Consider the following 26,226-nt stretch of genomic DNA (forward strand, 5'->3'; position numbering starts at 1 on the left):
GTGTTGACTCCCCCTGCCCCAGAGGCCCCTCCCAAACCAGCCCCAGCCCTGTTCACCACTGCAATGGGGGAACCACAGAGTGGAACAGGACCCCCAGTTCCCCCCCAAGCCCAGCACTGACACCTCGGGAGCCTTCCATGCTGCCACCATCCACCGCTGCCCATCCCCTCCCAGCTGAACCCTGCTGCGCCAGGGCTAAAAATAAATCCATCAATTTCTAGGAAAGCTCCTTGGAGAGCATGAGCGAGTGGGAGCACATGGCCAGGAGGAGCATGCGTGCTCCAGGGGAAGCAGCATCCCTGGGAGGAGACCGGGGGCCACCAAGCCCCTCTATATGGCCAGAGCCAGCCCAGGACACCTGCAGCATCCCCAGATATTTTTTTTTACCTATCCACTGCTTCCTAGAGCACCCAGATGAGGGAAAAAGGGGAGTCAAAGCTGGGGCAGCACAGCACCTGCTCATCCCTGGAGAAATCTCCCCCTTGCAAACCTTGGGGTGGGGAAGGATGTCGGAGGGGCTGAGGGCAGCATCGCCACCTATCCTGGGGACAAGGCACCTTCTGCCCGGGGTGTACGGGCTGTCTGCCAGGGGGACAAAGCTGGAATAACAGCACAGGGTATTTATTTCTGCCCCAAACCCCGCTGTGAGCCATCACCGCCCTCCCCTGCGCTCCTCGGCCCCCAGCACATAATTGGGGACAGCTTTGCTGAGCCGCTAAGCTCCCGTTTAAGCAGCTGAGCGCAAGTGGCCGGATTTCCAGCCAGCGCATCCCTGCGGCTGCTCATCCGCCCAGAAAGGCCGGGGTGGGGGTGCCGCGGTCCCCGCGGGGGCACAGCCGCCCCGGCCCTGCCCGCTCAGGCATTAACGCCGCCGTCAGCCCGGATTAATTCTGCCCTGGGCTCCCGCCGCAGCTGCAGCGCGGGGCTGGGGCGCACCAGCCCCGTGTGTGCTGCGGGAGGAGCCCGGACACATCGGATCCCAAAGGGAATTTGCAAAGGCTCGCTTGGGGATGGGTCTCCGCACAGGAGAGGTTTGTTGTGCAGGGACATGAGGGAGATGGCCTTGCTGTGGCCAGGCAGGCAGCCCCGGTGGCACTAAATAGTGCTGATGCTCTCGGTGCAGGCTCCAGCCAGCCTCTCCCGCATTTATTTTGTGGGAAGGATTTTGTGAAAGAGATGGGAGCACATTCAGAGGCTCCTCGAGGCTCTCTCCTTAAAATGCCCTTTTATTGCAGGGTGCATGCCCCATCAGTGAGCCCATTTCAACATCAGGCTCTTAGTGACACCCCTCCAGTTCCTCTTCCAGGCTGTGGCTGTCCCAAGGCACTGCAGGCAGAGCTTTCTCCTTGGGTGACACTTGCCCAATCTCCGAGTTCACCCACGATGGAGAGACCAGGCAGGAGGCAGAGCCGTGTGAAATACTGGCGTTTTTATTGGTTGGCACTAGATTACAGCCCACACTCTTGGCAAACTGGCACCCACCGATTTGATTTTTTCAATTTTTCACTCTTTTTAAAGACAGTGACGGCCTCCCTCTCACACATAACAGAGGAAGCCCCTCGTTGCTGCTCCTGCAGGTGGGGGTGAGGTCGAAGGTACCAGCTCAGACACAAACCAGACAAACCCTCACAGCTCTGACCAACCATGGAGAGTCCTTGTTTTGGGGAGGAATGGAGAAGCCTCAGGCAAACACGCCTATGGACAGGAGGCTGGACAATGGACCCTGGTCATTCATCCCTCAGCTGGGTCTGGGGTCCCTTCTCCTGATTTGGGGGGGACTGCCAAGAGCCCCCCACGTATACAGAGCTCATGGAAGGACTGAGCAGCAAATGCAAAGTGATCATTCCAGATTTTCTGATTTAATAAATATAAAATAGGACACACAGAAAATTCAACAAACACTCTCAGACCTCCCCAGGTTTCTGAGGCAATTCTCAAGCAAATTCATCAAGTATAACATCAAAATTCCCATCTTCCCACCAAAAAAATAAACCAAACCAAAAACAAAACAACAAAAAAAACCTCTATGGACTAGCACCAAAGAGAGATTTATAAATCTCCTAAATACCACTTCAGTCCAGTTCAGTTTCTTTTTCACCAGCGCCACATCAGTTCTGTACAGACCCCTACCACTACCCCAGCACAGCACTGCAGGATCTCCACAGCCCAGAGCAGCTGGATTAGTTCATTCCAAGGTTAGGAAAATGAGGATCCCACCCTGTGCGTGTCAGGGGCTCAGGGAGCAGCTGAGGGACACCCCAGCCATGAGGTCACCACGTCCCTGAAGGGCTGCAGCCACCAGATGATGCCATTACTGAGGAGAATGGAGCCAGGAGGGAAAACCCAGCCTGGGAGCAAGAGCAGAGCAGGCAGAGGGAAAAGCTCCTCACAGTGCCACAGTCACTGCTTGGGGCAGGTCTGCCTGAAGATGCAGCTCCATCCCCCCCAGCACAGGCTCCACTTGGGAGGGTAAAACTCCAAACCAAGCCCTCACCGAGCCCCAGCGCTTCCTGTACGCTCTGCACAGGGATGGATGCTGCATCTGGCTGCGTGAAAACACCAACCAGGTTAATTTGGGATGAAACAGAACAGGCAGGAAACCTACAGCTCTGGTACAAGGGGCACTCGCTGGACCTGTGCAGCCTCCAGGATTTTGATCCCTGCTCGCTGTGGAATGCTGAACACAGCTTCTGCATGGAAAAGCTGAGGCAAAGGCCCAAAGCCTCTGCTAGATCCGGGAAGGGAACTGAGGATTCCTGACATTCCCTACCCACATTTTTAGCCACTGAATACTTTGTGGCCACACAAGGGAAAAAGCAACACTTGCAGATTCCAACCCCTTTTCAATTTTTCCCTTTACAGAGTTTGCTTTAAGGCACATTCCAGCTCAGGCTGAACGAGCTGTCTCAGTGCTGCACAGGAGAGTAGGGAAGAGCTCACAGCATCCACCTACACAGGAACAGAGCTGGTGGGAATGCTGATACTGCTGCTCCTTCCAGCCTCAAACCCAGCTCCCACCTTCCCCCCAGCACCAGGGCAGACAGCAGCAGGTTCGGGTGAGGGACCCTGAAGTGCAGCCCCCTTCCCTCGGCTGGGTGATGAAGAGCAGCCCCTCCTCACCTCACACCCCAAACCAACATTCAAGACCTGCCAGGAGGGGGGACCAGAGGGCTGCTGCACCTCGCTGGCTGTCTGGGGACACCCTCTGCTGTACCCAGCTCCAGCAGTGCCCAGAGAGCACAGCCAGGCTGAGAGCCAGCTGAGAACTGCTCCCAGGGGATGCTGACACACAGAGTGACACCCCACATAAGGGTCAGGCCAGCTGAGGTAAGAATCCCACTATCCCACACTACCAGCTCGGAGCAGCACCAGTTTTAGCACAGCTGGGACTCAGTGGCCCCAGCAGAGAGAGCGAGCAGCACTGTCCAGGCTGCAGAACCAGAGCCACCCTCCCACAGCTCCCCTGGGCCTCTCACAACGCTCAGTCCCAAATCAATTAACACCAGTTTAGATAAAACCACTCCAACTGCTGGGGGTGCAGCTGTACGAGCTCCAGAGAGAACCTCAGATGCTGAGGAAGATGGGAATTGTGTGGTGCAGGGAGCAGTTCAGGGAGCACAGGGCTCAGGCCTGCTCTGAAATCTGCATCTCTTCCATCAAGGCTATTCCTGCCCCAGGAGCCATTTCCAGTTACAAGGCATAACATCAGCCACTCCGTGGTAACAGCATCAATCCATGCCACATTAAAACACTTTCTTGGCACAATTTATTTTTTCTGACCCAAACAAATAAGCCATTAGCAAGTCATTAACAATATTCTACCCTAAATTGTCAGTTTAACAGCCCTGTAAAAACATTTTTAGTTTAAAAACAAAAGTGTGCATGCTGCTGATATTAAAACTGCAGTTACTCTTTCAGGAGTACCAGCTGTTTTGTTGCAAAGCATTTCCAACATACTAATCTGTACAGTAGAGACCAAGACTCGTTGAAGGCAGTAGATGGCTGTGTCAGGTGCCTCGCAGGGCACGGGGACAGCAACTCTGGGAATTTCTTGGACACTTCCAGATAGAATATTCAAGCCCTTTTGAGAGTTTGGTTCAGGCTGACCAGCACATAGTGAGAAAGGATTGTACATTCGTCTCTAAGTTGAAGTGAGCTGAACTGGTGTAATTTGGGCTCAATTCCAGACGCTTGGGTTTGAGCTACTCCTTGAATAATGGGCTGTTCCTTACGCGTGGTTTTCCATGTCAGCGATCACTGGCACTGCTTTTGGCCTTGCTACTCCACACCGATGAAAGCAGGGAGAACAAGGAAAGGAACAGAAAAGGATCTTAAAATGAACAGCTTCTTGCCAAACCAGCAAGGATACCATTCCCCCTTGTCCCAGGCTCCATGGATATTTCTATCAGATTTTCATATTGTAAGCGCTTCTCAGGAAGAGAGAAAACTCCAGAACAGTGAGTGTTTATTAGAATATTTTTTTGTTAAATAAAGAGCAGGAAAAAAAAAAGGAAAAAAAAAAAAAGTACTGCAGATTTAATTTCACATCTTGGCTCTGCTCTGACAAAGGAGAAGTTACTGAACTCAGCAACCACTTCTTGTCCCAAGCCAGGGATTAATTAATGCCCCTCCCAAAACTTGTACCTGTCCCAACCCACCCCCCCCAACCCCAACCCTTCCCCCATTTTATTTCCCAACTAGACAACACTGTTGGCAAATCAAGACAGCATGAAACTTACAGCAATAAAACAACAAACCCCCAAGTGAAGTGTGCCGGCGGCGCATCGGGGAGCTCTCCTGTGCTGCTCCCCCGGGAATGCTGCCTGCAGGAGGCAGCTGTACCTTTCACGGAGGGCACACTTCAAGCACGCTCCACGGTGCGACCGTAAGTGCTGCAGAACCACAGGACAAGAGACTCAACACCTGAATTTTCCCCCCGGGACTTCTCTTCGGGGACGCGCGCGCGGTTCGGTGAGCGCGGTCCCACGCTCAGCACAAACCCCAAGTGTCCAGTTCAGCACGGCGTAAGGCATGTGGACAAGAGAGACACGAGCAGGACGCAGCGGGAGCAGGGACAGCGTTGCTGAGCCTCACTGCAGTTTGTCCGTCCGACCCCCCCTGCAGCCCCAATCCCAGCGCAGCCGGCGCGACCCGGGCGCTATTGCAGCGTTGCTGAGGCTGTTTGGTTTTGGCCAGCGGCTCCAGACCAGCTCCGTGTGGTTTCCCTCGGATGGAAATGCAGAAACGTCGGTGGAAGCTGCCGGAAAAGCCGCAGGGATGTCTGCAGGGATGTCTGCAGGTGATGCGAACTCTGCCCTCAACTTCAAGTGTCACTGCACTAAATCGGGAGATACCGGTTGGGGAGTAAACTGGCCTAGCCACTAGCACTGTCACAGAATGTGTGTTTTTAAAAAACAGAACAAAAGGCAAGCAGATTAATTATGAACCCTTCTTTTCAGAAGCAGACCAGGATTAAAAAAAAAAAAAAAAAAAACTCCCGCAAAATTAAAATGTTAGATGCTCCATCTAAAAAAAAGTTTATACAGATGTGCTGCGAGTAATCCCCACACGGGTCTGAGCAGCACCTTACAGTACAGACTAAGACTTGAAGAGCTGATCTCACATTGGAAGTCTTTTAATTAAAAAAAAAAAAAAAAAAAAAAAAAAAGTGGCTCTGGCTGGGGTGACACAAAGGGGACACTTGGGACACTTCAGAGCACAAGGCAGATGCGGGGCTGGCAGCCTCCAGGCCGTGGAGCGGAGTACCGGGAAAGGGGCACTTCATGCACAAAATGTATCTTACAAAATACAGATCCAAAATTAAAAAAAAAAAAAAAAAAAAAAAAAAGCAAAAAAAGCCAACAACAACGAAAAAAAAAAAATCATCCCACCTTGCACTAAATCGCAGCACTCTGAACACTTGCTCTGCCCCATGCCTGGTGTGAGGGAGGAGGCATGGAAACGGGGAGGGGAGGGAAATCCAGGTCTCAGTCTGCTTTAGGGAATTGCTCTGGCAGGGACCTCGTCATCATCTGATGTCGGACACGGAGCTCTCGGAGTACGGCGTGCTCATCACCGGGGTGCCGTTGTTGGCCAGACAGCCTTGCCTCAAGGTCTCAAAATACGAGGCCTGCACTGGTTTATGATACTGCAGAACTTTTATGGCATCCTCTATCTTAAACCATTCCCTTTTCCTTCCTGGGGGCAAAGAGAGAAATCAGTAGATGCAACAGAATGATGTTGTCTGATCTCAAGGGCCTCCCCCTCCAACTCCACACTGACAGCTCCCCATCCCCTGGGACAGGTGTTTGTTTAGGGCAGGACATCCCCTGTCTCGCATTTCTTAATTAAAAAAACATTATTTTGCTATTTCTGCAATTTCTAGTCAAGCCAGATGCTTATTTTAAGACAACTCACAACACACACACGAAGCACCACCCAATTTCCATCAGTTTGCAAGTGGACTTCAGTTTCCTGTGGACAGCTCTCAGTTCTTACTCTTTCCATAAAGAGCCTGAGGGGAGTCATGTTCCATTTGCTGCAGTGCAGTCACACACCTTGTGGCAACAACAGGTTCATTTTCACTTGGGAATCCAATTGAAACACAAAGGTTTCAAAGGTAACAGTGAATGATTAACCCACACTGCTCACATGTATTTCCTCTAGAATCAGACAGACAGTTCTTCATCTTTGCTTGGTACCATCCAGTGCAAGAATTAAACACAAAATTGCTGCAGAGGCAGCTGGACACTCACTTGGCTTCCCCTGGGCCACAGAGGTGACAAATCCTCAATTTCACCACAATTTTTTTTCCCCAAGCAACCAAAGGACACAGCACTGCAACCTTTCCCAATGACACTCACACAGACTCCAGGTCCCAGAGGGATGCTGAGCTGACCTGTGGTTTGTTTCCATCAGTTAATGCAGCATGCACCAAGCTTACCAATATTGACAGAGTCCTCCCAGTCCTCCAACACTTCGGTGACGATGAGTACGTAAACATAAGTCCTGTGCTTCCTGTCCCGGTTCTGGAAGGCAAAGGGGACAGAGTAACCACCAACCAACAGCAACAACAAACCTTCCTAGGCAGGAGGGCACTGGGCTGCTGCAAGATGCAAACTGCCCACCTTGGGTGCAGCTCCTCCCACAGCACAGCTCATTCTTAGCTGCTAAAAACCGCTTTAAATTTTAAATTTTTAAATCAGAGAGGTCTGAAAGTGTTGACAGGGACACCCAAAAGTGCAGTTCCTGATCTGTGGAGCAGTGGCTTGTGGACTGATGTGCTCACAATTTAGTTTTTCAGCTGGGAAGGTTTTGACCTGTTTTACATGAGTTTGAAGGTGCCAGTGCCAGAAGAGCAGCAAGAGGAGCTGTGTCTGGTCACACAGCTGTGCCAGGTGTGGCTGTGAGTGCCACAAATGAAGGGGGGACCCCACTCCCCAGCTTTTGGCAGCACCAAGAATATTCAGCCACACCAGTTATCACCAGTGATTTCACTGAAGTGCCCATTGCAAAGATCAGAATTGCTGAGCAGGTGTGTTTTTATTTACCAGCAAGGCTCACTCCACAACCCTGCAGAGCCATTGTTACTCCAAGATGATTTTTTGCAACAAAATTTCAGCGTCCATGTCTGAAACTTACCTCAAAAATTCCCACTAATCTTCCTAACGTCCCTTTCACTCCGGCCTAGGGAAGTTCAAAGAGAAAAGAAACATGCTTTAACAACAGCTCTGTACGTGTTTCCTACTTGTTGTGCAGGACCAGTTCCTTTAGGACAGGAAGCAAACGCTCTAAAATTCTGCTTGTGTTAAACCAACACAGTCACAAGGCAAAAAACAGAAATGTATCCTGAGTGCTTAACATCCAAGCATTCCCAGGGTTTTTTTTCTCTTGTTTTCCTACATTCAAACAATTTTGAATTCAATCTGGAGGAAGAAGAAATATTTGAGGAGTTACTCCTTGCATACCAATACAGTCCTCGTGACCAGAATCTCCTCTGAAGGTTATTACAGCCTGAGCAAGGGGAATATTGGCTTTGGGGTTTGGCAATTTTACCCCCTCAAAATCAAAATTTAAGGAAATAATGTATGTGTAAGACATTGACTTACACCCCCAAGAGTGATGTGAAAGCTCCCAGGTATTTCAGGGGTGTCCTGCACACACCTGAAAGAAGCCAATATAAACACAAAATGCTGTGATGGGGCCCTGGCAGCAGGAACTAGAGAGGTTTGGATATAACACAAAGGGCAGATGCACACTGAAATAGAGCTCTTGAATCAAGCAGAGACACAAATTAAGAGATCTAAGCAACAGTTTTGTCTGTTTGAACACTACCAAGGATGTACCACCCCATCACATTTGGTGTCCCTTTGGCACCTCTCTGCTGGCTCCCTCCCCACCCTCCTCAGCTCTCTGTGCAAAATCCCAGCCCGCTCTCCTGCCCTTGCTTTATATTCCCTCTGTTTTATGACTGTAAATGGTTGGAACTCAAGTGCTACAGACAAGATGAGATCTTGCTCCATGATTTAACAGGTCTGAACCAACCCACACAGCCTGGCACACGACCCAGCCACAACTGGGAGGTAGAGTCGGCTCCGTCTCCAGCAGCTGGAACACATCCCATGAACAGCCCAGGGAAATTGTGCCTCTTGCAGATGGGATACAGAGATATGATTATGCCAGGCTTCTTTTTTTAAAACAAACAATGCTTGAGTCTCATTAATGCTAAGACAAATTCTCTGTCCCACTGACCAGCTGATGCACAGTCTCGTGCTGTCAGAAAGGAAGAACTTTCTTTAGCGAGACAATTTTCCTGGTTAAGTTCCAGCCTTGTGCATGAACAGGTACCAGAGAATCCAGCCAGAGAGCACCTCACTCCTGCTGCCAGGCTGCTGATGTGGAACTGCCCAGGAGCAAAGGGTTTGAAGCTCCCTCACTAAGCAGAAATCTGGAAATCCTTTTGGTAACACACTCACTGAGCTCCACTTCTAGGAAGTGAATCAACTGAATCTCCCATTTCATTTTTGGACACAAGCTTTATTGTCTCACCAGTATTTGTGACATCCTGCTGGGCCCAGAGGTGCCTCTGTGCCTGTGACTCTGGAGCTATTTCTGGAGCAAGCAGCAGCTCCATGGAGGAGCAGCAATTCCATGCAGGTCGGTGCCCGCTGACCTTTGAGGATTCCACCTCCTCTGCCAACCCTGCTGACCTGGCCTCAGCCCTCTCCCAAGGCATCTGGAATGTAAATGCTTCAAATGCATTTCCCTCAAGGAACTCCTTCAGCACTGGGATTTATTTTTAGCTCAGCCGTGTTCAACAGGCAGCAGAAACACAGGGAGGAACTGGAGGCTTCCACCTTCACAACATACGGACATGAATGCATTAAAAGGTGAAGCAGAATCAAATATTTCTGGAAAATAACTGTCTTTAACCAATGCTTCACTGGTTTCTGGAAAAGGTTGTTGAATTTCTGCTCTCCCTACCTGTAGGCACTGAATCAGATGCCAGGGATTTTGCTGTGATGGTTTAGTGAACTCTCAAGTCTGACTAGAAATAAATTTATCACCAGGCAACTGGCCAACCTGGAGACGAAGGATGAATCTGCTCAAGCAGCCTCCCAGGCAGTTTATCCCAGCTCTAGAACTGTGCTGGAAGTAGCAGAGGGAGGTGAGGAGCCCTTCCTTCTGTGCTGGTAAAGAGAGATGATGGAAAAAATGCTTCAAACCAGGATCCTCCTGCTCTGTCCTGCCTGGTCTTATTTGCCCAAAAAGGCACAAAAAACGATGCCAAGACAAACCTGTCTTGTAGGGAAATCACGTTGAATTATCATCACACAACTGGAGAAAGCTCTAAGCTTTGCTTCACACACAAACTTCTCATGTGCAGTTGTAAATGGCAACATAAAAGAATGGTTTGGTTAAGAAAACCCCGTTGGGTTGATTTTATAAAGCAAGTTCTTACCAGAGCCTGCAAAACACATCAGCCACTGCTCCTGGGGGCCAATGCCTCTCTCAGCCTGTTTTCCAGGTACAGTGGATTTTAAAGACAACATACAGGACACCCAACACCAACAGGATTGTCATGCACCTGTTTTTGATGGAGCACTGAATTCCCACACCAGCAGGAGAGTTGGTCTCTGTACAATGGCACAAACAAGCATGGAAGTGGAATTCACAGTCTCACACAAATTTCTAACATAGAAGCTGCCCAAGACACCTGAGAAAATAACCTACAGCTGTTATCACTAACAAGTCAAGCTTGGTAACCAGCAAGGGAACTGCCAGGCTCCTCTCTGGGCAAGCTCCCCATCTCCTCCTTTCATATGGGCAACAAAATTTTCTTGAAGAGTTAAAGCACAGTCCCAGGCTCACCCAGGACTGCAGCAGGGACTGAATCTTAATTTGCAGCAGATGACTCAGGAATTTTCTCCTCGATAGTAAATTAATGGGTGAGACCAGTGAGTGAGGCAGAGGCAGCACAATTGATTTTGTGCCCCTCTAAGCACTGGAAGTGCTGCAATCCTCCAAGTACATGGAGAATCCCAGGAGGATCCCAGGAGGATGATACTGAACCCATCAGCAGGGGTGGGAGAGCACCAGCACCAACTGCAGGTGTGGAAACAAAGCAAGGGAATCACAGGAAAGGATTCCCTGGGACAGGCACACTCAGGTACAAGAGGACACACAGAGCTGGCAAAATGAGCTTTTCCCCTGCTCTGCTGATCTAAACCAGTGTCCAGGTTTCAGAGGAGGAGGAAAAGGCAGCTCTGGCAAGAGCACATCAGCCACAGGCACTGCCAGAGCCAGCTGCCTGCCCAGCACACGCTTCAAACCCCCAGTGCACCCAGAGGGGTGGGCTGGGAGCTCAGGACAAGGAACAAAAACCTGGAGGAAATGAAGCTTTACTAGTTCTGCTGCTCATGGAACAACTTGTTTTAATAAAGAAAAATTACTGAAGCCATCCAAGAACAGCAGGTTCAGGTTTCAAAGCTGAAAATAAGTTGGGGTCAGATGCAAAAAGCAGCCTGCAGCAACACCATCTGTTCCTCGGGACAGCTTTTATTTCCTTCCATCTGAGCTAAGGAAAATGTGGGTTGGAATTTCAGCTATTTTACTTTGCTCTATTAGGCTCAAAGCCTGCATCTACTACAGATTACTGCTGGGCAAGAGAACTGTGGTGGAACACCCAAATCTTTGCTCTAAGACCTGCACTACTGAAGGTGCAAATCCCACCCAGGAGGGCTGTGGACATGTTTGGAGGATGCTGATTCCAGGCCAGCTGGGCAAACTCTGCCGTCTCAGAGAGGGTCAGACTCATTCATCTCAGTTAGTACTGCATGACACCTTTATTTGCTTCTACAGTTGTGAAATAGAAATGAAATTCCATATCAGAATGAAGAATTTTCAGATACTGCAATAATTTTGGTGAAGTCTGAGTACACAGGGTAAGGGGCAGTGACTTTGAGCCACCTCTTGCACTGGGTATGACCAACTAGAGGGGTTCAAAGGCCATCACCTCATCATTCAGCTGTGGGGCCAGCAGTACTTAAAAAAAAAAAATCTTCCTATTTTAGCACTGAAAGATATTGATATCTGTGTCCTAAATCACTAACAAAATACACGAAACAGGAAAGATTATCTACAAAGCATGTTTAGAAGAGGGGGAAAAAAAAGTTCCAGCAACCAGATCAAAGTACTGCCGTGATGGACTATTCTTGATATTGGCACCAATTGCCTGTTTGATCACAGATCAAGCACAGATTATCTGGCTTTTGACTCCCATGAAAAAAAGAACAACCAATGCTCCTGCAGTGTTATAAAATTTGACATTTACTAGGTATTTAAAGGTCAGGATGTGAAGAATGCTCTAAGTGAAAAAGGAACTGGTGCTGAGTGTCACAGATGAGTGTGGAGGCTTTTTTCAAAGTCACTCTATAATAAGTTTAAGGCATCTATTTCTAAACCATGATGTTCACCAGTTGCTCAGACCCATAAAAACCCCTCATTCCTAAGCAAAGAACACACTCCATGAGCACCACGACCTGTTTGAAAAGGGGCACACACCTTCCACAAGGTGAACTTTAGAGCACAGGTGGAGTGCCCAGCTCTGTAGGACTGACTACAGCACTTCTCAGCAACCTGCCAAAAATAAGAGGTTTCTTCTGAAGAGGCAGCTCTGCCCCAGAGATGCTGGGTGTCTGCTGTCACTCTGCACAAACAATGCCCAACAACTCCAGTCACTTCCAATTCCATGCAGACAACAGGGAGCATGACAAGTGTGGGTACCTGTCTACTTTAATACTTGTGCTGGTACAGACTAATAGAGATAAGGACTACCTCAAACTAGGACAAGGACTTGAACTCAAACTGGGACAGAGGGATCACAGCCTTCACTCAGAATCAACATTTCATTTTTGGAACAGAAAGAGGGAAAAGTTAGGTAACTTTAGATGACAATTATTTCTGCAATAACTTGGATAAACCCAAATACATAGACAGTAAAATTAAAACAGTGAATGCAGAAGTTAAATTGTTCGTTTAGGGAAGCATGTTTTGGAAAAAAAATGCACACCATGCAAAAGAGAATGAATTGGGAAGAGATAGTCTATTGTCATCCTCAAAAGCCACAAGAAACAGGAATGGTCACAAGTTCTTACAGCTCTTCCAACCAGCTCTTATTAAAAATTGGAAAAGGCATACCAAAGTCAAGGAAAGAAACCCCACACATTTCTCCCACAGATTTGAGCAGCATTGCTCATTGCCATGGGGGAAACTGGATTTTCCGTCTCCCACCTCAAGCAACAAACTGGAACTTCTCAGTTAACCTGTGTCCCCATGACTGGCTGTCCCAGGAGAGAAGCAAAGACCTCAAACCTACTCAGAAATCAGCCTCAGCTCCAAATGACCCCAGAACACCTGGATTCACATGGGAGAGAGAGCAAGGACTCCCAGCAGCCTCCTGAAACCCTTCCTGCCAAACTGACAGCAATGAACTGGGAAGATGGGTACTCCTGTCTTTCCCAACACTCCTGCTGTGCTCCAACAACATCCCCCCTGCACCCAGCAAACAGCCCCAGGCAGCTCGAGGCCAGGGATGTGGGGATAATTCTGTGTGCAGAGCCTCAGCAGCAGCACGTGAGCACAGCCCAAAGGGGGAAGGCCTCGCACCCCTAAAGCTCTGCCAGCACCACTGGCAGCTGCAGGGTGCTCATGTCAGCCAGCTCTGTGTCAGCTCCTCCACCTGCAGCACCCACCCAAGGCTGGGGGCGCCCAGGTGAGCCAGGGGTGCCCAGGTGATCCCCAGGTGCTCCCAGTGCCCCGAGCTGCTGCCGTTCTGCGCCGGGAGCAGCCGGGCAGAGGTGCCTCGCTGGGCAGAGCTCACCCCTGCCAGGCTGCCAGGGCTTGAGTTACACTGGCAGCGGGCAGGGCTCCACGTGAGCAGGGAACACCAGCCGAGGAGCGGGATTATCTCAGCCAGCCCAAACCAGTTCCTGCGCGGCCGCAGCCGTGCCAGGGCTCCCTTCCAGGCAGCGCTGTCATGGAAAGAGCGCGGCTCTCCCGGGGCGCCGCTGCCCGCGCAGGGAGTGCCCCTGCACATTTATTTTAAGGGTTGAGAGGCAAAGCTCCGCACCTCCTGAATGAACCCTGGACTTCTGTATCAAATCGCCTCATTATTAATAATGCTTGGGCTGAAAAGCAGGAGTCTGCAGCTAAAAATATTTCTATTGTTCTGGTTACACTCACTTTGGCTTGTAAAGCTGTTGAAAGGTTGCCGAGTTACTGGAAAAGCAGGAGCTGGGTTACAAGCTGGAAATAAAATTTGCAAGCAGCAATTCTCAGTATTAGAGGGACCTAAAGAGACTTAAAAAAATAAACTTTGACTGTGTAATCTCTTTCTGATAAACTGCTAGATTATTAAAACATCCAAAGAGAAACATGCAACTCGAGATCTGCCACATTTGGTTAGTCCAACAGTCTGAATATTCAGAGTTGAGTTAGACAGCAGCACGTACTTCCAAATAATTCAGGAAAAAAACCTGCATAGACCAGATAATTCAAAAAAGCAGCTACAGGAGAAGCTTCTTCCCAAGTCCCATCAATTAGCTCTTGCTTTCTGTTCTGCAGAGCCCAAAGATTTATAACCCTCTCAAAAGCATTTTTAATCCTGCCTTATGTAACTGTGAACCTACTTGGCCCTTCCATCTATAATCACGCAGTCATTTCTGAACCTAAGCATCTCCCCAGTTGGTTAATATTCAGAAGCAAATTCTAAAGACATGTTTTACATACACTGCAGTCAACTGCTATTTACTGCCTTTACACTTCTTATGAAGAAAAAAATTGTTCTTCCAGCAGCTTTAAGAGAAAAATGTGCCTTCTCCCTACAGCCCATTGATCTGTGTTTGATCTGCTGTTTGATCTCCTTCCTGAAAGAGCTTCAAGCAAAAAAGAGAAAAGAAACCAACCAACCCATGCACACTATAGGAACTGCTGCTGGTAACTTATGGCCAATTTCACTTATTCACATAAACCTCACTATGTATTCTAAACCAAAAACATACTTAGGTTCCTATATTTTGATTGCTTTTAGTGGCTCCTAGGGGTTTATTTCTACCTTGTACCCAAGTACTAGACAGGTCCACAAAGGCACAGCTGAATTTTGAAGCTCTCTTACAGAGAAAACGAAGCAGAGACTGTATATACACTGAAGTGACTAGAGCTGAACTTTATTTTCAGTTAAAGGTATCAGGCAAGGACAAGCTCATTCCAACTGAGAGGTTTAATTACATTCCCATGTTCTCTTATTTAGGACTCCGTTTTCCTCCCACGTGGAATGGGGATATCACCAGTGACCCTGCCTGCCTCTCCACCTCAAGGAGAAGAAGGAAGAGTGATGAAAACAAACCCAGAGAAGCCGGGCTGCCAGGGCAGGGTGAAGGCACTCACCTCCTCACACACCTCGCGCACGGCGGCCACGCCGGGCTCCTCCTCGGGCTCCATGCCACCCCCGGGGACAATCCATCGGTCTGGATGGCGACTACTGCTCACCAGCAGCACCTGTGGGGAGCAGAGACAGCTGATGGGCACCCCAAGAGAGTGTCTTTGTGCCTCACACACCCCCAGACACCACCCACCCAAGGCAGGGCCTTGCCACTGCTCACTTCTCCCTCAGCCCCATCCACACAGCCGTGGAAATTCCAGCAGCAGTGACACCGAGGCGCTCCCACACTCTGTGTTCCCTCAGCCACTGCCTCTCCCTGCTCTGATGCATTGCAGGAAAACTGTCCTTGCACACCAAAACACTCATTAGCACTGGGCACAGCATCACCCACAGTGTGAGTTCACTGCAGAGTCCTCCCAGCTCGGGATACACCTCAGGTAACAACACAAGTGCACAGATACTGCTCAGCACCTCCACCCCTTGCAGAAGTACCTCCATTTAATTCTCCTGGTGCCTTTGGCCCTGCCTGTCCCTGCAGTTCTGTCACTAACAACACATCCACGTCCAGGAACTCCTACTGCACTATTTATGTGCAATTGTCTGAGCACAGATTCTCAGCCCCACTGTTTGTCACTTCTTTTGCAGTAGGCACTGAGGATTCAGCTCTGGAGCCAGCACTTGGCTACTTTTGGTTTAGAGGAGGTTGTTTAATGAGGTAAAAGCAAAATAAAAGCCTATATTAAACCTATTAAACTTAAAACCCCCTAGGAAAAGGCTGCACGGAAGGACAGCCTTTTGTGAATGAGAAAAATGGTTCATCCCTCTTCCCAAGAGGGATTTACCATATACACATGTTTTGTGGCAGGTTTTCTTGAAACAGTATTTTTCATTCCAGGGTAATTCTGCTCTGTAGAAGTTCAGGTTCTGATTTGCCACCTCCCAGCAAGACAAACTCTAACTAACACTCTCAACTGACTACAGACTGTCCCAAAGAACAGCGAGACGCTGAGCTTATTAAATCTACTTGCAATATACCCATGAGCAGAGATGGAAACTTAAAACAACACTAATACTGTTGTCCAGCTCTCTAAACAAAGCTGGTTCATTGGAGTCATCCTGCTGTACTTCATCATTTCACAGGCACAAAGCTCGGAGCCAAAGCGACTTGCTCCAGAAACTTTCCAACATACCAGTCCAATTAGGTTCCAGGCCAGCTGTAACAGTGTCAGACATTTGGGAGTTACACTGTGGAGACACTGAAATCCCAGGCTTTACTGGGGAAACAGTGATTTGCCAGTAGGATATGAAAAGATTTGCACTAATTACCCAAAGGAATCTACCTACAGAACTCAAAGTGCCAAAACAAAAACAAGCACAAGATTTCCAGGATTTTTCAGTTGGTTTATCTTGAAAATTCTCTGACCAAACTGATAATGGAAACAAATGAAGGTGCATGAGCCACCTCAGTTCCACAATTCCAAGTGGGATGGTGCCTGCCCCTTCCTCTGGGCAGGCTGTGACAGAACAGTGTTTGCTTTGCAGTGACATCCCAAGTGTTTGGCCCTCTCCAAGAGGAAGGCAGAATTCCTTTCCTCCAGGCATCCAGTCCATGTAAAACTCCACCAGAAAGCCATGCCTAAATAGGGAATGTAAACTTCATTCATCCTCAGAGCCCTTGGGACAGCAGCCAGTCCCTGCCAGGCTCCCCAGCCACCTCAGTTTGCCACTGTGCCTCTTCCTAGCACAGTACTTGACTTCTAGTCCATCCCCACTCATCCTCCAAAAGAGCTTGGACTCAAATTCCTGGCTCCAGGTCAGTTGGTGATTCTGAGGACAAAGCTAAAGAGCAGGAACAGCCATTTCAAGTGCACCTTTGCTGCCAGGTAAGGAAGCACCAGCTCTGCCCCTTCCCATTGCAATTCAGAGCTCCAGCTCGAGGGAAAAAAAACCCCAGAAAAATATAAAAAAAACCCTCCAAAGAACCAGATCTTTGAAACTCAGCACAGCACATCTCACAGCCCTGAACTCCTGCCACCTTCCAGGCGTGAGAACAAGGATCTGCTGCAGAATCCTGGACACAGACTGCTCCAGGAAACCTGCTCAGGCTGAGACAATGCCTCAGCAACACACCAGGAGGAACTTCTGGGTGCAAACAATGGTTTGAGGCCAAGAAAATTAACTTCAGCTGCTCTGGCAGTTGAGCATTTTCTGAATAGAATTAACATGAACAACCCTTGCTGGGAAGGAAAAACCTGTCATTCTCACACTTTTATGTAATCAGACTATTTCCTGTTTAATAAAAAGGAAATCCCATTAAGAGAGTGCAGGAAACAAGCCCTACAAGGTCATTCTTTTAAAACAACTTCAAACAGGATATTGCTACCAATGAGCTCTCCCAAGACAAAGGGGTTGAGTTCCAAAAGGAGGGGGAGACATTGCTGTGTTGGAAAAAACCCACACTTCCAACACCAGTCCTGGATCCAGATACATGCAATGCATTCAGAGGGATCAAGGAAAAAGTTGTCATCATCCAAATCCCAAAAAGGTTTGGGTTGGAAGGGACCTCGAAGCCCATCTCATTCCATTCCCTACCACTTTCCAGTCGACCAGCCCAGGGTACAGCTGGCTTTTTAGCTCATTAACTTCTATATTACATAAATAACTTTTATTTTAATACATTCTAAAGTACTTAATTTAATCTAAACAGCCATCAAAAAATAAACCAAAATTTAGTTATGTTTTTAAATCAGGCTAGAACATGTAGGAAGGTCAGACATTTCTATTTTATCCTTGCCAGGCAACTGTGTTTAAAATGGCTACTGAGACTCTTGGCCTGCCAGGAATTTTGGAGTTAGATTTTGGAGCCACGTCCTGCAGACTTTTTGGAAAAGCATTTGCAGGTAATACACATGTCACATAGCCAAGTTGTGTTTTCCAGGATTTCAAAGACAATTATGTCATTTCAAAGCAGGGAAATGAGCAACACAAGCCTCTCTGGCAAGGCAGGAGGTGGCCCTGCTGAAACTCTCCCACACAATCCCCCACAAAAGAGAAAGTTTAGAAAAATAAGCCAAGTTTGAAGTGTGCAGCAGGGGCTCGAAGCAGAGCCTCGAGGCAAGAACGTTCAAAGCTGCACACAACAAACAAACCCAAACAAACCTGAGCAGTACTAACCCTGCCTGGAGGAGACAGGAAACACACCAAGACATCTAAGGCTGCCCAGACAGCCACATGGAATAAGGAGCTCCATGGGAAAAGGGGGAAAGAGTTTGTCCCTGGGATGAATATGGGCATCCCACATACACAACACTTTAAAATAACTGACACAAACCACTGTATCCACATGGAGGGGTTTTTCTGTCTTCTTTTCACAGGAATAATGGGGCTCTGCAAAGCAAGAAGTGGGGAACCAGGATCAGAGAATTAACTCCCCATTTGTGGAACAGAGGAGCAGAGATTCCCAGGTTCTTCCATGCTATAGTGGATTTAAACAACATCCACCACCCATAAATAAAACAAGAGAGGCTACACCATAAGGAACACAATTCCTCGAAAGAGGCTCCACAGCAGCACTCGAGCAGACAGAAAGGGCCACAGCCCTGTGAGGAGATGGGCCACAGCATGAGTAGAAAATGAGCTGAGAACCTTCCAGACTTCCAGGGAAAGCCAGTGCTACCCACCTGTGCCAGACAGGGCCCGGAGAGCTGGCAGCCAGCACAGGGAACAGCAGGCAAGATGTTAAACCCAGGGTCTGGCCCAGCAGCCTCCTGCTGCCAGGAGCTGATCCATAGCTGCTGGCTCCTGACACTGCCTTACAAGCTTCCCCTCAATATTTTCAGGCTTTCCCTCAATATTGACATGCTTTCTATCAATACTGTCGTGCTTTGTATCAACATTAAGCTATAAATCACACTGCTTGCACAGCAGCTGAAGCACAAACCTCCCAGCACTGCACCTCATTTCCCACTCCAGCATCATTTATCAGAGCACAGCCTGCAAGGAAACTCTGCTGCCGCAGAGGCTGCAGGAGCTGGGAGGAGAAGATGGCTGACTGCAAGGCTTTTGCTGTTCAAGCTGCCTTTGTCTCAAAGTTTCAGTTTAAAACGAGTGTGCTCTCTCTCAGGAGCTGAGCTGTGCTGCCATGTGCCCCATGGCCAGGCAGATCCCAGAGCTGGTGCTGTGTCCAGCATAACAAACACCTTGGGTGCTTCACTGAAAATTAACAAAATTCTCCCAGTCCCCAAATATCAGTCCTGTAATGCTTTTCTACCTGACAAAAGTGGGACGTTCATCTGACCACACCAAATCACCTCTAAGCCCTACAACCACCAGCAAGGGGTGAGAACTGGGGGAGTAGGGGGAGAAGAGGGACATTGCTGTCACTAAAGCTGCACAAAATTCATCTCATTTCCCTGGCAGCAGCACAGCCTCCATGACTCCCCAACAAATCACGTGTTTTGCCAAACTGCAAAGGCAGTTTGCCCCAGGGTGCACGCCAGGGCTCACGGGAGGGCTTCTCCCACCCTCTTGCTATTCCAGGCACGTTCTGGAGCTCGCACATGGTGGGAGTGAATCCAGCCGTGGGTCAGCAGGGCTGCAGCCCGCCCTGCACCTGCCAGGGCCAGCAGCTGGGAGCACAGCACACACTCTCACCAGAAATCCCTCCCTGCCCATAACAGCCTGTCCTGCCAGGAGCATTCCAGCTCCTCAACAGGATACGTTTCCTTAGACAAGTGTTATTTTTGCACATGCACCTGCACCAGGCTCCGTGGGATAATGGGATTTAACTGATAACGAGGGATCCAGGAGCTGGAGGTGGGAAATTCACGGCAGGATGGTGCAAAAGAGAAGGGATTCGCACTAGAGAACTTGACAAAAGTAAAGCACAAGTTTTGGAACGGGAGCAAGAGGTGAACTGGAAAGAGTTCAAGTCATTTCAAGTGCTTGGATCGCACCTACAGTCCTATAACCAGAGAGGAAAAAATACAGCAGATTCTGTTGGTTTTTAGGCTGCTGGTTAGAATAACAATAATAAATCACCGTGCTGCTGCTCTGGCTCCAGAGCTCCACAGGTCCTGTTACTGCTACTGCAGCACTCCTGCTGCTTCAGAACCACTGCCTGCTCCAAGCAGGGAGGAACACAATCCCAAGTCCTCCCCCTCCAGCGAAATTATGGTTTAGATAACCACAGAAATTATCTGCAACATGCCTTCCCATGCTTCAGGAGCAGCTGAACCGCCTGCAGCAGCAGCCGCTGCTTTCAGAAGCCGAGGGCTGATAAGGGGCACTCCCAGAGAGAGACCCCAAACCCCAGAACCTATTTCTGCCTGTCAAAACCAGTTTGGTGACCACTCAGTGCTTACACAACTTGTCCAGGCGCACCTTTTCCAGGAGAAAGGTTGGCTTGTAAAGGGCCTTTTTGAGTAAGGGAGGAGAAAAAGCAATGAGGAGGTATTTGGGGTTTTTACAGAGCCCAAATGACTCTGGCTGTCAGCAGCCGCACACTGCTCTGATGAACCACCCTACTCAGCACATACAGCATGCACAAACTCTTGGGAAGCTGCTCAAATATAAGTAGTTAATTCTACACACAGCGTCAATATATGTCACCTGCAGGAGGAGAAATAACCCCTGAAACATCTGACAAAAATCTACCCAGCAGGTAATTGTACCCCTCCGAATTTCACAGGTGAACGTGAAATTGCTGAGAACAAAGAGTCAGTGTGCCATATCCAGTGGCAGGGACAGGAATTCTGAAACAAACACACACAAAATTTGAGAGATCTTTGACTGGTCTGTGCAGTCAGTCCTTCAGCAGCGTTGAAAAAGAACAAGTGTTTAAACTAACAGAGGCCCCGTTTCCCAACCACTGGATGTCACCTACAGCACTCCCACATGGATGTTTGCTATTTGTAAGGTAGAACTGAGTTTGCTAATTTTGCTCTATCCAAGCAAACCAGGAGAACACTCCTTATTTTAAAAGAACATAAAAGTCCACACACATGGTTGTTTTTGGGTTTTTTTTTTTTTTAATAAGAAGGGAAAGAGTTGTTTTTCCAGATTGTGAGAGACCATCCGTGGAAAGATAAGGTCCCCTGGCAGCAGCACCCCCAAATGCTGGTACCTGTCTCCACACTGCAGGAGTTTATCTGAAGGGTGCTGAGATGAACAGAGTCAGGCAACTGGGCGTGGGTTTTTTAAAAAAGACGGGGTACAGAAAACACAGGGTGAGGAGAAAAAGGTAGGAAAAGCAGCTCCTAGTCAAGCACTAAATGGATCTGAGGTGGAAGAGATTCCAAAGCAGTGTTCTGCAGAGAACAGACACAGCCACCACTGTTGGGTCCTTCTCCACAGACCCAGGGCCGAGCACACCCTCGTTCCATAGTCATCACTTTTCCCTGAGTTGCAGCAGAACAAAACTGACTCAGTTCTTCAGTTTCACAACAGCTCGCTGAGCTTCCAGTAAATGAAGTGAAAATTTAACAATTTTCATTCTTTTGTTGTCTGGAAATGTACAAGAGACCGTGGAATTGCTTGTAAAACTGTTTAGTGACAGCTGCTTTTGTGGGAAGGCAAAACACTTTTTAAGATGAAAGCCAGGTTTTGCAGAGGTTTATCCATGCTCCTGCTCTCGGAGAACACAACCTACAGATTGTACACAATCTACAGGGCTGAGAGGGACAGGAGAAGCACAGGCAAGAGATTCACTTCCAAGCTGGCCCTTATCCCACTGGAGATGTGGTAACAGGTTAGCAACAGAGCAGGAGAACTTCACTTGGGTTCAACCACCACCTTTTTATGCAGCAGATGGGAGCACCCAGCCAAGCCCAGCCACCAGAACAGGGATTCTGAGACTATTCCACGGAAAGCAGGATGATCATATGATGCTGGGCTCACTTACACCGGAGTGGTTTTAGCTGTTATTGGTTTACACTGGAGCCGAGGCACAGGGGACAGCCCAGGAGCACCTCGTGATCCCCACCACACTCGGCGGGTTCCAATCCCGGCTCTGCTGTGTTACATCACAGCTGGAGAGGAAAACCGGGAGAGGAGAGGCCAGAAGGAAAAGAAGAAAGGTTCGTTTGCATTCCAATGGCTTTCCCAGGGGCCACCCGGCCCAGCTCTCCCCGTGACCACCGTGACCAGCGAGGCTCAGCCCGTGCCAGGGCACCGGCCCCCGGGTGAAGCCTCTCTTCTCCCAGCTCCATTCAGGCCTCATTCACCGCTCAGAAAAGATTCTTCCCGAGGCATTTTCTCAAAAAAAAAAAAAAAAAAAAAAAAAAAAAAAAAAAGCTTTAAAACCGCCCCGTGGTTAACGAGCAGCTTGTCCTTTCACAGACACAATGTGGGCATGTTGGAACCTGCTGCTGCCCCAGCGCAGACCCGGGGCCCAACGGTGCCTCTTTATCCTGTCCAACAGCACCGGAGCAGGGCTCCAGCTGCTGGGGCACGAGGGGCATTTTCTGAGATGTTTTCCTCGTGGAACAGCTGGTCCACACAGAAAATATGTGTGTTATGTAAAAATAACACCCTGGTGGCAATGCTGAGGGGCAGGGACACCCCAAGCAATGAAGTGACTCCAGAGGTACCACAGGATTTGGGAGCTCTCCCTCCACTCTCCTTCCATAGTTCTGCAAATATCCCAGGAGTTCAGTCCATGTGAAAAGATGGGAATAGCAAAGTCCTGGTGCCTGGCTGCTGGAAGGTCCTTTGAAGTCTGTTCCCACTCTCTGAATTAATCCTGTTGCTGCCCCAGCTCTCCCTGTTGCCCAAGGATGTGGATCGTGGTTTGGGAAACCACACACAATTTGGGGGGTTTCCACAATGCCCAAAAAAATGTAAATTTTTTTCTCCATTTGAGATTCACGTTGAAATGAATTCTCCCTGTGCTGCTTTTTAAAGGAATATGTAACAAAGGCATCTTTTCAGCCAATGCTTGGTCTTCCAAAACTGTTCCAGAGCTTTTTTCATGCCCAAAAGCAGCGGCCTCCAAATGCAATGCAGAGACAATGTGCAACCTCCAGCAGCATAAGGAAAAAATAAATCATTTAAAAACTAAAAAAAAGAACAAAGTATTTTTCTGTTAAGCCTCTTTATTTGCAAATGTAACACCAAACCAAGGACATGGTGTTTTATCAATCTCCAGGGATTGCAAAGATTTCAATGAAAAATATATCAGTGAACTGAAGAGTCAGAGGAAAACACCTAAACAGAAGAAAGCAGCCTCCTCTGTAAGAGTAAACAAAATTCTCTTATTCCTTATTGTCCCTTTACAAACTTTTTTTTAATTCAAGAACTAATGAGGGGTTAAAAACAGGGAAAAAAAATGGGATTTTGAATTCATAGCAGGAAACGAAGAAGAAAGGCAAGACCAAAGTTCTACTATTTCTTAAGCACTTAAAAGGAACAGTAATGAGAAACAGCCAGTCCCAGGAAAAATCCAACTTTAATATAGAAAGTTTAATTTATTTATCAAAACATGCTTCTTTTCTTCTCTCTTCTTTTCAAACACTAAGCTTTTAATAGCTCTTTAATGTACATACTTTGGCTCTGGCTCTTTCTCCCCTCCCTGGAGAGACTTTTTAAAGAGATCTCAATTTCCACTTAAATAGAAGCAATCAATAATAAAATACGTCAGTAACATTAAAAAGTATTATTGTCCAAGAGCAAACCAAGAAATATTTCACAGCCATTTTATATTCTGTACTTAAATGTGTACAGGTAACACCTTCCTTGCTGTAAAAAAAGTGCAAGTAGCAGTGAGTGGACACCAGTCAGCTTCTCTCAAAGTTTATTTAAAACAAATGAGAAGGAACCCAAGAAATAATTAGAAAGGGAAATTAATAAGGTGCCCTGCTTGCTGATTTCACTCATTGAAGTTTAACTTCAATGCCTTTTGGCCAGGGCCAAGTGCAGGATCTGGGCACAGAGTCCATCCCAGTGGGGTTAATTCCATGGCATTGGCTAAGAACTTTCCCAGATGTATTTGTGCCAAGCCCCCTTCCTGGGCAGCTCCTGCAGCAGGGCTGTAACAGGTGGGAACAGAGGATGCAGTTTCAGCTCAGGGTTCAGCTCCCAGGTACCACACACAGCCCTTCAAAGGCTCTGAGATCAGACCCGTCCTTCCCTGCCTCATTCCTCACCTGCAGCACACGGAGCACATCCCGAGGAAACCACCCCAGCTCGGAGTGCAGCCCTTCCACAGCAACCACTGCTCCCTCCCCGAGCTGTCCCAGGGCAGCAGAGCCACTGCCAGCTGTCACTGCAAGCTCAGGGATAAGGCCACCAACAGCGACCACAGGGACAACGAGAGCTCAGCCAGAGGCTCCACTGCCCTGCACACAGAAACCTCCCCAGAGCTCACAGACCCTCAGGAACGACCCAGCACAGGAGCCAGCTCCCTCAAACCCTGCCTGAAACCAGAAACAGATCGTTCTACACCAGCTCTTACCTGGAAACCAGAGCCTGAAGGAGTTTAAATTCAATCCACTGTAGGTGGAGACCACAGCAGAGACACAAGTGTCACAAAAGTGGTTTTAAATCTCAGCCTTACACCAACCTGACAGCTGAGCCCGCTGGAAGCATCCATCCCACGCCACCGTGCCTCGGGAACGAGTTCACTTTCCTCCTTGGACCTCCTGGGTCAGCACTGTGACACTGCCACACAGCCTGGTGTCCCAGCACAGGGAGGGCTCTGACCCCTGTCATTAACACACCTCGGTGTCCCCAGCACCACGAGGGCTCTGTCACCAGCTCCCACGGGCTGGAAGGATCAGCTGGAGCCTGTGCAAGACTGCAGCCTGAGGTGTGTTAAAATAAAACTCACAACCAGTCACATGCTGATTGCCTCAGGCACCTGTTAAAAGTACTTTTCGACCCTAAACCACCCTGCAGTCACACATGGCCAAGCCTCCACTGCTGGAGAAGAGCCTGCAAAGTGCCCCACTAATTGTGTACGATTCATCAGGGCGCTCCAACGCCTCCACCCATCCGTGCTGAGCATCCCCAGCATCACCACACAAAACAATGATGGTCCTCTTCACGGTCAGTCCATAAATTTCCTGGAAGTCCGTGGGAAGGATCAGTTACACTGAACGCTGCACCAGCCACACTGCTGTCATTTCAGACCATTTCTGCTGAAATGCTGACGCTCCTCATCACGCCAGCACAGCTACAAAGGGCTTGTGCAGTCTCCTTCACGTTAAATAATAACTGGATGTATGCTAATTGCCTTTCCTCCAGTGAACTGTCTGCATTCCCTTCCGATTTCCTGTAGCTACAAATATGATAATCAGGAGAACAAAGACTTTAGCACAGCCACCCGGGCACAGCAAATGCAGTGGAGTGTGTACGCCTGACTCCAGCAGCAGCACAGAAGGCTGACCTGCAGCCTTGCTGCTCTGAGCACCCCGAGCCCACCTTCAGGAGGTGTCAACAAAGACCGGTGTAAAATCGCACGTCGGAGCGAAGTTTCTCACTGTAACTTCCCGGACAATGCAGCCCCTTAGCAACGCGGCCGCTCTCAAACCAACCAATCCACCTTTAATTCCCACTTCCTCCCAAACTCTCTGGACAGCAACTTCTGGCACTCCATCAGTCCCCTTTTATCCCAGTTTCTTTTTATAAATCCAAGGTCAGGTTTCCTCTCCCATCTCATGTGATGTGCTGGACTGAAGTTCTGCCAGCGTGGTGGGTCCCCAACACTGCCAAACCCCCTCCCGCGCTCCCCTCAGCCCGTCCCGCCGCCCACCGGGCATCTCCCCGGCTCCGGCGGAGAGCAGGAGCCCAGTGGGAAGCACCAACTCTCCCAGCGACGCTGAACGACGCCTGTTAAAAATAAAACCCCGCTGGGACCGAGTCCCCCCACCCCGGGCGGCTCGGGGGTCCCGGGCCCGGCCTCGCCCCTCACCTCCTCCTCGCTCTCGCTGCGGAAGCACAGGCAGGCCGCCCGCTTCTTGTAGCCGTCCCCGTCGTAGGTGCGCGTCTGGTTGGACTTGAGCTTCATCATCCTCCGCTCCGGGGGCGGCGGGGCCGGAGGACGCGCGGCCCGGAGGGCGGGGGCGGGCGGGACCCACCGGGCGGCGAAGGACGGGGGGGCGCGGAGGGACCGCCTGCCCGCGACAGTCTCTTTCTGGGTCTCACTTCGTGGGTCTCGCTACGCGCTGCCTCCCTTCGCCCGCCTCACCCCTGCCCTCGCTCCCGGCCGCGCCGCCGCCACCGCCCGCGCTCCGGCCACCGCCGACGACGACCGCGCCGCCATCTTGGGGCTCGCTACGCAAACGGCG

The 26,226-nt window shown here is 49.2% G+C and overlaps 1 protein-coding gene and 1 long non-coding RNA gene across 2 annotated transcripts; both read right to left on the bottom strand.

The window, feature by feature from the left end:
* Nucleotides 1-5,648: 5,648 nt before the first annotated feature.
* NUDT3 (nudix hydrolase 3) lies at nt 5,649-26,213 on the bottom strand. Its single transcript, XM_036398417.2, has 5 exons — nt 25,851-26,213; nt 14,947-15,057; nt 7,642-7,686; nt 6,944-7,028; nt 5,649-6,198 (listed from the first exon to the last, which is right to left on the bottom strand). The coding sequence occupies exons 1-5, from the start codon at nt 25,947-25,949 to the stop codon at nt 6,029-6,031; spliced, it is 510 nt and encodes a 169-aa protein (XP_036254310.1). The 5' UTR covers nt 25,950-26,213; the 3' UTR covers nt 5,649-6,028.
* Nucleotides 23,716-25,125, bottom strand: LOC118696301 (uncharacterized). The gene is made up of 2 exons (XR_004981642.1): nt 24,085-25,125; nt 23,716-23,967 (listed from the first exon to the last, which is right to left on the bottom strand). It is a non-coding gene; the product is annotated as an uncharacterized LOC118696301 (long non-coding RNA).
* Nucleotides 26,214-26,226: the final 13 nt, after the last annotated feature.

This window comes from Molothrus ater, chromosome 25 (assembly GCF_012460135.2).
Source record: "Molothrus ater isolate BHLD 08-10-18 breed brown headed cowbird chromosome 25, BPBGC_Mater_1.1, whole genome shotgun sequence".
Lineage (NCBI taxonomy): Eukaryota > Metazoa > Chordata > Aves > Passeriformes > Icteridae > Molothrus > Molothrus ater.

Bases quoted from the DNA above. Each gene is read 5' to 3' on its own strand.
- NUDT3 (XM_036398417.2), bottom strand. From the start codon at position 25,949: ATGATGAAGCTCAAGTCCAACCAGACGCGCACCTACGACGGGGACGGC. The intron at 7,029-7,641 runs GTAAGTTTCAGA...TTTGCCTTCCAG, and splicing joins GATTAGTGGGAATTTTTGAG to AACCGGGACAGGAAGCACAG. The intron at 6,199-6,943 runs GTAAGCTTGGTG...CTTTGCCCCCAG, and splicing joins GGAGGACTCTGTCAATATTG to GAAGGAAAAGGGAATGGTTT.